At 38.6% G+C, this 14,519-nt stretch overlaps 1 protein-coding gene and 1 pseudogene across 6 annotated transcripts in view; both read left to right on the top strand.

Moving 5' to 3' along the window:
• LOC100762786 (gephyrin) overlaps nt 1–14,519 on the top strand; it is a 375,076-nt gene that overhangs the window by 307,837 nt on the left and 52,720 nt on the right. For all 6 annotated transcript variants that reach the window (XM_035444849.1, XM_027418340.2, XM_027418336.2 and 3 more), the window contains 3 exons: nt 4,799–4,918; nt 6,974–7,032; nt 8,050–8,203. In XM_035444849.1, coding sequence (XP_035300740.1) covers nt 4,799–4,918; nt 6,974–7,032; nt 8,050–8,203 — 333 coding nt within the window. The remainder of the gene's footprint in view (nt 1–4,798; nt 4,919–6,973; nt 7,033–8,049; nt 8,204–14,519) is intronic.
• Nucleotides 10,659–14,208, top strand: LOC113836008 (annotated as a pseudogene).

Raw genomic sequence — 14,519 nt, 5'->3', positions numbered from 1 at the left:
ATACCAGCATGGGACTGATCAAGACCCCATGAACGTGGAAGTCAGTGAGGAGGCCTTGGGAATCTTTGGGGCCTCTTGTAATAGATCAGTACTTATCCCTAGCATAGGAATGGACGTTGGGAGCCCATTCCACATAGAGGAATACTCCCTGAGCCTAGACACACAGGGGAGGGCCTAGGCCCTATCGAAAAGGATATGGCAGACTCTGAAGATCCCCCATGGAAGGCCTTACCTTTCCTGGGGAGCAGAAAGGTTATGGGATAGGTAGGGTGTTAGTGGGAGGCAGGGGAGGAGAAAAGGCAGAGGGAACTGAGATTGACATGTGAAACAATCTTGTTTCTAATTTAAATAAAAAATGGAGAAAAAAAGAATCTTTTTCCTGCCATTTAGAATTTATGATCTTAGAGAACAGCCAAATTTTTGACAGGGCTGGTGGCACTCCTACAATCCCAGCATGCACCGAGACTATACAGGAGCACTGTAAGATCTAGGTTAGCCTGGGCTATACAACAATTTTCTAAATCAAAAAAATAAATAAATAAATAAAATAAATAAATAAAAACAGTATTTTAAAAGCTACTTAATAACAACATTAAAAATATCTTGAGTTAGCCAGGCAGTGATGGCACACACCTTTAATCCCAGCACTTGGGAGGCAGAGACAGTCAGATCTGTGAGTTCGAGGCCAGCCTGGTCTACAGAGTGAGTTCCAGGACAGCCAGGGCCATACAAGAAACTCTATCTCAAAAAAATTAATTAAATAAATAAAATTTTATGCACACATAATACATGCATATATATCTTCATTTAAGCCAAAAATAAAAGAAAATTAGAGGGCCACCCAGATGACTTAGCTGGTAACAACACTTGTCACACAAGCATGACAAACTGAATTTGATCTCCAGAATCTACAACAAAAGAGAGAACCAACTCCTGAAAGTTGTCCTCTGATTCACACACATACACATCATATACACATGATAATAATAAAGAAAATTAGAGATTCAATTGCAATAGAACTTAAAGTAAGTTTACTGATGTAGTGCATAGAGCCCAAGTAAACTAAGGTTAACACAGTTAAGTTTCAGATTCAATAGCTTAGAGAGTAGGTTAGAGTAGGTTAGAGAGATGGCTCACAGGTTAAGAGCACTGCCTATTCTTCCAGAGGACTTGGATTTGATTCCCAGCACCCAGACAGCAGTTCTCCACTGTCTGTACCTTCAGGTCTGGGGTATCTGCCTTCTGGCCTTTGCAAGCAAATACCCATACACTTAGAATAAAATAATAAATTTTAAAAGAAGCAAGAGCCCTGCAATTTATATTAGAATTTATTTTCTACTGTAAATTTTATAGCAAGGAATTCTCTGTAGACCTATTTGAAATATTGGTGTTCCTCAGGCCCAGAAGATAGTTTGGGCACTAACCCCTCTTACAAAATACACATATCTCACATGAAAACAGTTTTATCAAAAATGAATATGCTATTAAATACTCATATATAATGTACCAAGACCTGTCTCATAATTTCTATGTTACACTTCTTGAATCTCTGAGATCTAGGTAGAAGAGGAGTGGAAAGATTATAAAAGGCACAGGTAGTGGAGGACCTCTGGAAACAGCATTCTCCAGACACTACAAGACAGGTGCACATACAAACTCAAAGCAGTTATGACACCATGAAAACCCCTGCACAAGTTCAAGACTAATAAAAATCCCAATGGGGGTAGGGAGGTGAAGTTTCACCCCTACCTGAGGAGCTGTTGGTATCTGAGTGCTGCTGGAACAGAGAAAGTCAAGTCAGTTTTCTTCAGTGATGTGATCCTGGTATATCAGATGACTCAAGGTAAACCCCTTACCCTGAGTAGTCAAGTAACACAAACTATATTTGATGGGGAAGTGTGAAATCAAGTTGAATGGGTAGAAAGCTGGGGAAGGATGTGGGAAGACTTGAGTTGGGGGGAGAATGAATATGATAAATATATTGTACAAAATTCTCAAAGAATTAATAAAAAGATGGCCCAGATTAAAAGTAGTATCTAGAATTGAAAAACAGCTTTTAAAAGACAGTAGCCCTAACTTTTCACTTTAAGTCCTATGCATTATTTTGGTAGAAAGTTACATGAATATGTAACAATTCTGAACAATATTAGAATGTCTTATTGAAATTAGAGTAAAGGGATTTAAAGCATGTAACTTGGGCTAGATGTTATCATAGTTATCTCTTTAGTGACAGGGAGAACACTGAAGGTATACACCAATAAACAATGCATAGTTCATCAAATTCTTATTATAACACATATTCATTTCTCTGTTCTAGAAATATTTATTAGACCACCAACTGTATGTCAATCACTTCCTAGACCTTGGGATAATAGAGAATATGTCTAGAAAGGAGAGGTTGTAAAGATTAATGTGGAATTGTTTCCACATTATGGGCAGAGTAAAGAGGAACCACAAAAAGGATGTAAGGCACCAAGAAGCTAGATAGCTACAGTGACATTCCATTACTACCTCTATGTTGAAAGGAGAAAAAGGAGACAATAGTACCTCAGCTTGGAGAGATTCATAGCTATGATACAGGATCCCAAAGGAGATGTGGACTTCTGTTAGTAATGATGCCCTAACCACCACCAACCTGCCATAAGATCAAAGGGAATGACAACCCTGTTTCTCTTCCCCTCCTACTATCTAATCTCTTGTGGACTAGTTCCACTGGCTAAACCTTATCCAGCCACCAAAGTGATGGGAACCTGATTAAAATAGTTCACAGAGGTCAGCCTTCTGGGCAGGAGCAGAGTTTACAAAACAATGGTGTGATCTGCAGAGGCAAACCAAGTAAATAAATTTTTGCCTTGGTTGAACATAAATTCCAGAATATATAATTAATATTTTATCTAGAGAGAATTTAAGAGTTCAAAAAATATTAGCTACTTTGTAGTATTTTTGTGATGATAATAATACAGACTTTTTAAGGCTTTTCTTACTATACAGTCTAATATAGAACATTTAGACATGTTCTTACTATAACTTCTTGTAGGGGAAGCTGTAGCCACGCCTTCTTAGGGGCTGGCTACAAGCTTCCCCTACAATTCCCCTTTTAGTCTAACTTCTTACTGATCTTATTATAAAGTACTTTATACTTCTGGTAGTGGGATAGTTTTCCTTAATCTTTGTCTAAGGTTTGCATATGCATGGTGTGTGTGTGTGTGTGTGTGTGTGTGTGTGTGTGTGTGTGTGTGTGTGTGTGTGTTAAGAAGCACATGACATGGGACTACAGGGATGGCTCAGCAATTAAGAGCACTTACTGTTCTTACAGAGGACCCAGGCTTAGTTCTCTGCACCCACAGAGGCTTACAACCAACTGTAATTCTAATTCCAAGGTATCAAATGCCCTCTTCTAACCTTTAGGAACAACAGCTCCTCTCATGGTGAACATACATACATACATACATACATACATACATACATACATACATACATACATACATACATACATACATACATACATACAGGCAAAACACTCATATACATAAAATCAATAAATCTAAAATATTCTTAAACAGTTTTTATGTTATCTCAGGATTTTCTTGTAAAGGTAATGTGATGCCTTCTTTCTTCTATTCTGCCCTAAATCATGGCCTCTGACAGGTGACTCTTGAAGCCTGTTCAGCCTATCAGACGGATAAGGCAGAGACATACTTTCTGCATTCTGCATCATTTCCCAGTCAGGTCTCTCTTGTACACACCATCTGTACAAGGATTTAGACAATAAGATCAACTTCACTAGTTGTCCTCTTATTTGTACACATATATTATGGTGGACATGCAAATATAAAATAAGTAGATGTAATTTTAAAAATTTTAAGCTTCAGAAATTAAAATTTCTTTTTTGAATTTAAAAACAATATTTTATCCAGATTATTACAAGCACTGGGATGCTTGAGATGTTTTTAAGTCGTTTAAGTCTACATTTTAGACTTTTATTAACTGATAAGTGAAATACTGAGTTCTAGGAAATTTTTCAAGTGAAATAATTAAGATGGCTTTCCTAATCACCTTGATTTGACCAAAAACTTTACTTAGTGAAGTATCATATTTGTTAAACAACAGAACTTCATCCAATTACTAAAATGATGGGTTTTCATATTTGTCATTCACAATCTCCTGTGACCTAGAATTTTTTCAGACTTTAAAATAACTTTACATTGACATTCATATTATTTGAATGAGAAGCAATAAGGAAAATATAAGTGGCAGTTCTTCAAAACAGGACTCCAAGTAAGTACTTTGAAGTATAAATAAAGTCAGCTTAAATCAAGTTGCAGACTTAGTTGTGATTCAGTTGTTTGTGAACAGCTGCATTATGGGTATGGCCCTGAGAAAAACTCTTAACAGTTTTCAGCTGGGCAATGGCGACGTACCCCTTTAATCCCAGCACTCAGGAGCATCTCTGTGAGTTCAAGGCCAGTCTTGATCCAGGACAACCAAGGCTACACAGAGAATTCCTGTCTTTTTTTTTTCTTAAAGATTTATTTATTATGTGAACAGTGTTCAGCACCAAATCTCATTACAGATGGTTGTGAGCCACCATGTGGTTGCTGGGAATTGAACTCAGGACCTTTGGAAGAGCAGGCAGTGAGTGCTCTTAACCTCTGAGCCATCTCTCCAGCCCCGAGAATTCCTGTCTTGAAAAACAAAACAAACAAACAAACAAAAAACTATAAGACTAATATATCCTCTGAGTATTTTCCTGTGCAGCAACTAAATAACCAACTGTCATTTATGTTTGTATTTCCAGCCAACTCAGACAGTAATGCCAGGACAAGTGATGCGGGTTACAACAGGTGCTCCAATCCCCTGTGGTGCTGATGCAGTAGTGCAAGTGGAAGATACCGAACTAATCAGGGAATCAGATGATGTAAGTCACTAACAGATTCCTGTGGCAGGGTTAGAGATCATACTCAGTGTCTTCAGTGTTCATAAGATTAACCTGGGATTTGGGGAGGGGGTATTAATGATGTTATTTTGGTATGGGGATCTTACATCGTAATATGCAGGTCTCCAGTAAATAAACTGCCTTAAAGAATGAAAATATTTTGACATGGAGGGACTTTTATGCTATTATTACAGTAGAATTTGAACCATGCTAAACATGAGAATTTTCACATGCAAACAAAGAAATTATTCACGGTAAAAGAACAGTGATATTAATAGTTGGCATTGAATTCTTGCCATTGAAAATAACTTCTGATAAAGTGTGAAGGTGTTCTTAGAATATAAATTAAATATATAGGACTTTAGCAGAGAATATTTGGGCAAGTTCTTGAACCAAATGACCTTTTACCACTGGTTTTCTGTTCAGGGAAAAGCTGTTTCTTCAAACAGAAGTCTAGAAATGTTGAATTTGTGTCGATTCCATCTGCATTGGCTCAAATAAAGGACATTTGCAGGACCTAACTAGATTGTTTTCTCAATGAAACTAATAGCAGTTATTAAAACCAGACTACTGGGGCTTGCCTTGGCTATGTTTCTATTGCTGTGATAAACACCATGCAGAAGCAGCTTGAAGAAGAAAGGGTTTATCTCAGCTTACAGATCACAGTCCTACTGTACCAGGGCAGCACTCAAAGCAGGAACCTGGAAGCAGGAACTAAAGCAGAGGCCATGGAGGAACTCTGTGTGCTGGCTTGCTTCTCATGGCTTGCTCTGCCTGCTTGCTCCACATGCCCAGGGCTGGCACCACCCACAGTAAGCTGGGCCCTCCTACATCAATTATTCAGCAAGAAAATGCCTCACAAGCTTGCCTACAGGTGGAAGCATTTTCTTAGTTGAGGTTTTTCTCTTCCCAGGTGACTGACCCTAGCTTAGGTCAAGTTGGCAGAAATATAAGCAGCATAGGCTGGAAATAGTTCAGTAAGTAAGAGTACTTCTTGTTCTTGCAGAGTACTCAAGTTTGTTTTCCAGCACACACATGGTGGCTCACAATTGTCAGTAACTCCAGGTTCAGGGCATCCAACACCCTGTTCTGAGCGTGAGCACCAGGCCCACGTGGTACAGATACATACATCCAGACAAAGAACTCCTACACATAATTTTCTTTTAAAACAGACTATTAGTCATGAATAAAACTAAGAAAGTTACAATTTTTTATAGTTTTATTGAATGGTAATTATACCCATTTTGTGAAGCTCTAGGAATTATACTCTGAAGTAGAGATTAAAAATAACACATATTATTTTTTTCCTTTTTGATTTGTTTGCGTGGTTTTGTTTTGGGTTTTTTGTCTTTGTTTACAATAGGGTTTCTCTTTATAGTCCTACTGTCCTCTGTAGACTAGGCTATCCTCTAACAAAGAGATCCACCTGCCTCTGCCTCCCGAGTACTGGGATTAAAGGCATGTGCCACCACCACCCAGCAAAAAATAATATATATTCTTATAGATTAAGTAAATAGTAAAATACAACCAAGCTGAGATGACCACCTTTCTTGGTCTGGAGATTATCTTCCCTCATGTATAAAATTCAATTTTTGGCATAAAGATCACATTGCCTGCTTTTAAAACTGTCCAAGCAGAGATTTATTATTAGCATCAGGGATGCCTGCATTGAAATCCAGAACACACACATCCTCCAACTATAAGATGACAAGACACAATTCCAGTGTCACAATATTATTTACAGCCCATGAATGTAAAATTGATGGTTACCATGAAGTTACAGAAATCTGCTTCTATGCTATAAGTCCTTCACTGAAATTAGGATATAGTTTTCAAACCATGAAAATTGGAGGAAATATTTATTTATTGGCACAAAACCTAATTTTTCAGAGAGTTAGCAAGTGGTTTTCTGTTCTTCTGTATTTGTATATATTCTGGGCCTGTCTGATGATAAAGTATCTGAGAAGCTCATTCCTATTGACTAGAAATTCTATTAGACTGTATTATTTGAAGTTGCATGACCTGTTCTAATTATAGGGTACTGAAGAACTTGAAGTGCGAATTTTGGTGCAGGCTCGGCCAGGTCAAGATATCCGGTAAGTTCAGATATACACAATGTACAGCCTACTGTGTTTCTACATGATCATAAACTCAGGAGAACATGATTATTATAAAACCAAAGCTTTGTCAACTAGCCATTGTTTCTCAAGCTTTAACAAGAAACAAAATGAATTTTCTGAATTTTATATCCCATGTGCAATTTAAATGAAAATAGTAAAGTTGAATAAAACTATCAAAATAAGAAAAAAATTAAGTTATATGTACATATACCCACAGTTAACTCTACCTCTAGCTGATCCAAAATTACTCAGTCCCAACTCCTAGATTATCCAGAAATTGGAATAGAGATGATAGGGTATTTATACAAGTAGTTAATAGTAACACCCTCCTCAACCATCCTTAGTAATATAATAATTTGCTATTTCTTGCATGTAAAGATGAAGTTTCTCTCCTACAAAAAATATTATGCATAGTTTGAGTTATTTTTGTTACAGTAGAAAATGTTTACCAAAATTCCATCAATACTAATTTGCCTAGCATCCCATTGTAGCAAAGCTATGCTTCCAGCAGCTTTATGGCAGGAGGCTAAGGTGTGTATACCAAGGAAAGTGATCTCAGATCTGGACCAATCTAAGGTGTCTACGTGGAAATCACTCTAACTAACCTTATTAACACCATTCTTATCACAGAGCTAACCAGCTATGAATCTCTGTTAATGCTGCTAGATATTTTCATACAAATCTTTGCCTTGTTATCAAAGATGTTTGAAATTGGTAATTTTAACTATAACTACAATAAAAAGAAAAATATAAAAAATATAATGTAACTTTCAGATGTAACATATTCTTGTTTAGCAATCATAAATATAATTCCTATTCTGTCTTATGTAGTGTGATATAACTTCTTAGAACCTCTTCATTATTGGGCTCCTGACTCATTTCTGAACTTTTTTCTCCCCTGATTGTCTCCTCTCTCTGATACTAAAGTTTCCCCCTGAGTTGAGAAAATGTTCATCTTAACCATAATGCTTATGGTTCTGCTTTGACTTTCAGACCTATCGGCCATGACATTAAAAGAGGGGAGTGCGTTTTGGCCAAAGGAACCCATATGGGCCCTTCAGAGATTGGTCTCCTTGCAACTGTGGGTGTCACAGAGGTTGAAGTTAATAAGTTTCCTGTGGTCGCTGTCATGTCAACAGGGAATGAGGTAAAAAAAAAAAAAATAGAGACTTCCCCATTCTTATATAAATAAAGGTTAGCTGCAAACTGTAGATAACAAACTGTATCTTGTTATCAAATGGTAGGCCACCATCCTAGGAAGTAAATGAATGAAATAGGTATCATGGCTTTCCTGTCTTCTTAAAGTTCTGTGTGAATTTTGATCATTAGAGGGTTTGATAACCCTTTTTTGATTTGGTTTGGTTTGAGGGTTTGTTTGGGTCTCAAGTGAAGCATCTCTAGTGGTATGCTATTCAAAATGGATCCTCATGTCATGTCAATCCTTGTGGGGGTCTTACTGTCTTCTTTTTTTTTATTTTTATAATTGTAATTAGACCAACCTTAAATTAGAAACAAGCTTCTTTTACATGTCAATCCCAGTTCCCTCTCCCTCCCTTCCTCCCCTGCCCCTCACCAACCTCCCTATCCCTATCCCATTTTCTCTCTGCGCCCCAGGGAAGGTGAGGTCTTCCATGAGGGATCATCAGAGTCTGTCATATCATTTGGAGCAGGGCCTAGACCCTCCCCCGTGTGCCTAGGCTGAGAGAGAATCCCTCTGTGAGGAGGGGGCTCCCAAAGTCCATTTGTATACTAGGGATAAATACTGATCCACTACCAGAGGCCCCATAGATTAACCAGGCCTCCTGACATCCACATTCAGGGAGTCTAAGTCGGTCCAATGCTGGTTTCCCTGCTATCAGTCTGGGGTCCATGAGCTCCCTCTTGTTCAAGTCAGCTGTTCTGCTTTTATGTCAAATATATTTCATTTCCCTAACCCTACTTAAGATCTTTTCCTCCCTTATCATGGTCCGTGTTCTACAAAAATCACACACACACACACACACACACACACACACACACACACACACACACACACACGCGCGCGTGTGTGTGTACATGCAAATATTCTCCACATATGAGATAAATATTCAGTATTTTTCTTTCTGGACTTGAATTTTGTTTTACTTTACATAATATTCCCTGTCCCATCCACTTTATACAGATATCAGGATTGCTTTTTTGTGCAGATGTTTTTAAATTAGCTTACAAAGGAACTTGTTCTCATATACTGTTTTCATTCATTTTACATTTCGGGTGATTCCCTAGCCCTCCTTTCCCCGCTGTATTCATTTTATTCTTCCTCCTCCTGCTTTTCTCTCTTATGTTCTTCTCCTTCTCTTCTAAAAGCTTTTTTTTTTCCCATTCTCATGGGCCTCTTCATAGTTTCTTGGCCTTTACTATTTTTTATTACCACCAACATAAACATATTTATGTCTGAAAAAGATCTAATTTGTCTGTGTACCACATTTTCTTTATTGATGGAAATGTAGGCTGTCTCCAATTCTTAGCTATTATGAATAGTACAGCAACAACAACAAATGGCTATGCAAGTATGTCTGTGGTGTGCTGATTTGGTCCTTCAGGTAAATGGTAGAGCTGGATTACATAGTTCTATTTTCAGTTTTTTGAAACTGATTTCCATGGTGGCTTCACCAGTTACCATCCAAGAAACAATGAATAGTTTGTTCTTTCCCTACATCTTTTGCCAGCAGTTGTCGACATTTGTTTTCGTGATGGTTCCAGTCAGACTGGGGTGAAATGGAGTCTCATGATCATTAAAATTTGCATTTCTCTTTGTACTCTTCTTGAATCTAATGTGATACAATATGGATGCCTTCAGAGACAAGCAAGACAGTTGCTTTGGCATCCTAAAGAATATCATACAAGAGGCTGGAGAGATTGCCACCTTAGACCCAGGTTTATTTCCCAGAAGCTGCACAGTAGCTGAGGACTGTTTATAACTCCAGTTCAAGGGGATGCAGTGCCCTCTTCTGGCCTCCACGAGCATTGCACTGCATGCACATGGCTCACAGATATACATGAAGACAAAACACCCACACATATAAAATAAAAAATAAATAAATTTAAGAATGTCACACAAAATATCTGTGCATCTATTTAAAACCTGCCCAGTGTTTTATGAAGCTATAACCTTATTAAGGATGCAGGAATTATGACAGAATGAAATAAATAGAATTATTAACTGTCATTTATTTCAAAAAATGTACATGTTAAAATTTAGGCAGTACTATTAAGTGATTATAAGTATATATTCTTTTTTTAATCATTTTTTATTTGAATTAGAAACAAGATTGATTTACATGACAATCCCAGTTCCCTTCTCCCTCCTGTCCTTCCCTACCACCCACCCCCCAACTAAAACCCTACCTATCACATACCCTTTCTTCTATTCTTCACCTGACTCAACCTTTCTGCTCCCTCATGACCTCTGCATCCTTCCTCTTCTTCCCTTCTCATTCTCGTAGCTCCCTCCCCCCTCTTCCCATGCTCTCAGTTTGCTCAGGGGACCGTGACCCTTTCCCCTTCTCCGGGGGACAATGTTTGTATCTTTTCGGGTCCTCCTTGTTTACTAGTTTCTCTGGCAGTGTGGATTGTAGGCTGGTAATCCTTTACTCTATGTCTAAAATCCACATATGAGTGAGTATAAGTATACATTCTTAACCTCTGACATTGTGTGTTCGTGTGTGTGTGTGTGTGTGTCTGTGTGTGTGTGTGTTATACACTCAGATTCCAGGGCTGAGAGGTGTGTGTGTGTGTGTGTGTGTGTGTGTGTGTGTGTTATACACTCAGATTCCAGGGCTGAGAGGTATTGCTAACTGGTAGAGCATTTGTCTTGCATGTATGAAGTATGAATCCCATGGACATCCAGACCATGTGTGGCGGCAGAGGCAGGAGAACTGACACAAGTTTGAGGCTGGCCAGGTTTATGAAATGAGTTTCAGGACAGCCAGTAAGAATCTCTCTTAAATTTAAGAATAATTCTTAGGAAAAAAAAATCTTGAGCCAGTTTTCTTAGAAATATATTGAACAAGAAACAGCATCAGTCAGGGCACCACCAGTTGTTGATAGCTTTCTACTAAGAAGAATGGCTCATAGCAATCCCAGTAACCTTCTGTAGCTACACTGTTTATTCTGCAAGTGAAGCTCAGGTACAAGAAAATAAGACTCATACTAAGAAATGCAGGAGATACCCTTGCCTAGAAACGTCATGTTCTATGAAGGAATCAGCATTTTTTTATAATAAGCTTGGGCAGTTTCCAAGATGTCTATAAAGTAAATAAATAGTACAAGTGTCACCATACAGAGGAACCTAAAGTTAAGACTTCCCACTAGGTATGTCTGGTACTTTCCAGTCCACATGCATGGTATCAGAAATCACTTTTCATGGAAGAGTGAGACTACCCTGGACTGCATGAGACCCTGTTTCAAAAACAAAGAGCAACTACAGAAGAAATGTTGCCTGGTAACAAACTGACATTTAATCTTTAACAAATATCCATGGGAACAGAACTAGAGAATGCACTGTCTATAGAAAATATGAAAACAATAATAAAATGGACTGAATGTCAGTTTGCTTTTTATTAATCACCCTGAAGTGGCTATTTTAAACAATGTCAATTATAAAACAGTCTATTGGTGGAGAGAATATATGTCCAACATACATAATATTCCTGTAAGAAAACATTGAAATAAATTTTAAAATACCTGTCTCCACTGCCTTGCACTACTCCCAAACCCATCCCTACTTACTATGCTACTAGTACCAGGCAGTGTTCTGATACAGCAGGTCTGTGATAGGCAAGAAAGATAAACTCCATATTCATACACAGTTGAGATTCTAACTGTAAGTAGTCAATAAGCAAATAGTATAATGGCACAAATAGAAATAGAGGGTAAAAATGATAAAGAATGGCCATAGACACTATTGTCTGTTGAAACTTATCCAACACCAGCCCTAACTATTACAATTATTGTGAAAGTCTGTAAAGTAAATGTCTCGGGCTCTCTTGACAGCTGCTGTCTAGTTACTAGCTTTTTGGATATTTGAGATAGAGTCTCACTATATAGTTCATACTGGTCTCAAATTCATAGCCCTCCTGCCTCAGTCTCCTGAGCACTGGGATTTCATGCTTGTGCCACACTAAGCCTCTACTTACGTTTTGCTAATTGGGTGCATTTACGTGGCCATTGATGATAGAAAGAAGGTTAAAGCAGAAGCAGAAGCCCAGCTCTTAGCCCATCACTTTGCAGCAGCCTTGAACACAAAGGCAGCTTTCTGCAGTCACTAGTCTTTAATAATGCCTCCAAGTTTTGCAGCACATTTATAACCTTTTATTAATACAGTCCCTTGTATTTAAAAGTCTTCTCCCACCTTTTTTATTTGAAATACCTAGATGAGTTTTATTTTCTTGTCTGTACCTGATTGGTTAAGTCTTCTGTTATAGAAAGGGTGATTAGGGTTGACTGCTGAAGTGAAATTTGGTATCTACAGTACTTGCCACGTGAGAGAGGTTTATTCTAAACAGATGAACAACAGAAGGAAGACCCTGAGGTGGGTTACACATTTATCATATCTGAGGAATAGCAAGGTCCATGTGGCAGTAAGAAAAGTAAAAGGTGTATAAAAGAAAAATGAGGTTGGAAAGGTGATAGCACATACACCATTTTAATCTCAATGCCCAACTTGGAACAGTAGAAAAATAGCATAGAATATTAGTAAATAGAATGAGTCTTAAGGCATTGACTGTGTTCTGTTACATGGTGTAGCCTGTAGGAGGGACAAGGGATAAAAGGTAGGCTATGAGATGTACTGAGAAAATTTCAAAGAAGTGCATTGGAGAGTTGGTGAGACATGCCAGACCCATAGTATATTTTGAAGATAAACCTGGCATATCTTGATAAGAAATTTAAAGTAGAATATCAGAAAATATAGGGAGTCAAGTTTTTACCTAAGCAAGCCTAAGGATAGCTGTTTACCTAGTAAAGGCTAGGCAGTAGAAACCAGGACTTGTATTTTGAACATGTTACAATTAAGGTATCTATTAGAAATCCCACTAGAGGTTCCACAGGAGGCCTACACGCCACCGATTGTGCCGCCGCCATGTCTCTAGTGATCCCTGGGAAGTTCCAGCACATTTGAGAGTACTCAACACCAACATTGATGGGTGGCAGAAAATAGCCTTTGCCATCGCTGCCATGAAGGGTGTGGGGCAGAGATGTTCTCATGTGGTGTTGAGGAAGGCGAACACTGACCTCACCAAGAGGGCTGGAGAGCTCATGGAGGACGAGGTGGAACGCATGATCACCATCATGCAGAACCCACAACAGTACAAGATCCCAGACTGGTTCTTGAACAGACAGAAGGATGTGAAGGACAGGAAGTACAGCCAGGTTCTGGCCAATGGGCTAGACAACAAACTGTGTGAGGACCTGGAGCAACTGAAGAAGATTAGAGCCCACAGGGGGCTGTGCCACTTGTGGGGCCTTTGTGTCTGAGGTCAGCACACCAAGACCACTGGCCGCCGGGGCCGTACTGTGTGTGTATCCAAGAAGAAATGAGTCCCTGGGCCTTCACTGTTAATAGTTTATATACCTGTGGGGGGAAAAAAAGAAATCCTACTAGAAATGTGATATTAAATATTTGATATGCAGATATACATTGAAAGTTTCCAGCATAACTATAGAATGTAAGATCATAAAATTAGAAAGCAGGAGTCCAGGAGATGGGATGTCACTTTTACACTCAGGGCAGCTGATCCCCACCCCTTTCCAGCCTTTATCTTCTGATTTGGGCTCTTGGTGATCCCATTTCTCTGCACATAAATAGATCAAGCCTCCCTCTTCAGCTTCCTTTGGATATTTCCAACTTTGCCTTCCCAATGAAAAATGCCTCCTCCTAACTTGCCTCTCCTGACAATGCTGTCACTATTCCATGAAACTACTTTTTACCCATGTCATCGGTGTTTTTTGAACTGAAAATTGTAGTGAAACATTCAAAATACAATTCACCATCTTAAGCATTTTAAACAATATTAAATATAAATACTTTTTTTACTTGTGGTTTGTTGTTGTTTGTGTGTTCTGTTTTGTTTTGTTTTGTTTTTGAAACTGGGTCTCACTATGTAGCCCTAGGTGGCCTAGAACTCACTATGTAGATTAGACTGGCCTAGGAACTCAGAGATCTGCCTCTCTCCCTACCCCCACCCCCAAGTGCTATAATTAAAGCTGTGGACCATCACACCTGGCTGCTCACATTGTTACTGCCAGAAGTGGATTTTCCTTGTACAATATATTTTGATCATATTCTTTACCCTCAACCAGCTCCTCCCAGATCCCTCCCTCATTTGTTTATGATCTAACAAATCAAGCTTGACTGAAACTCAGAGTGCAGGCCAGGCAGTGGTGGCAAACACCTTTAATCCCAGCACTTGGGAGACAGAGGC

This window comes from Cricetulus griseus, chromosome 5 (genome assembly GCF_003668045.3).
Source record: "Cricetulus griseus strain 17A/GY chromosome 5, alternate assembly CriGri-PICRH-1.0, whole genome shotgun sequence".
NCBI classification, from domain to species: Eukaryota; Metazoa; Chordata; class Mammalia; order Rodentia; family Cricetidae; genus Cricetulus; species Cricetulus griseus.
Note: the sequence above shows the minus strand (reverse complement) of the source record. Positions and strands in the feature narration are given on the sequence as shown.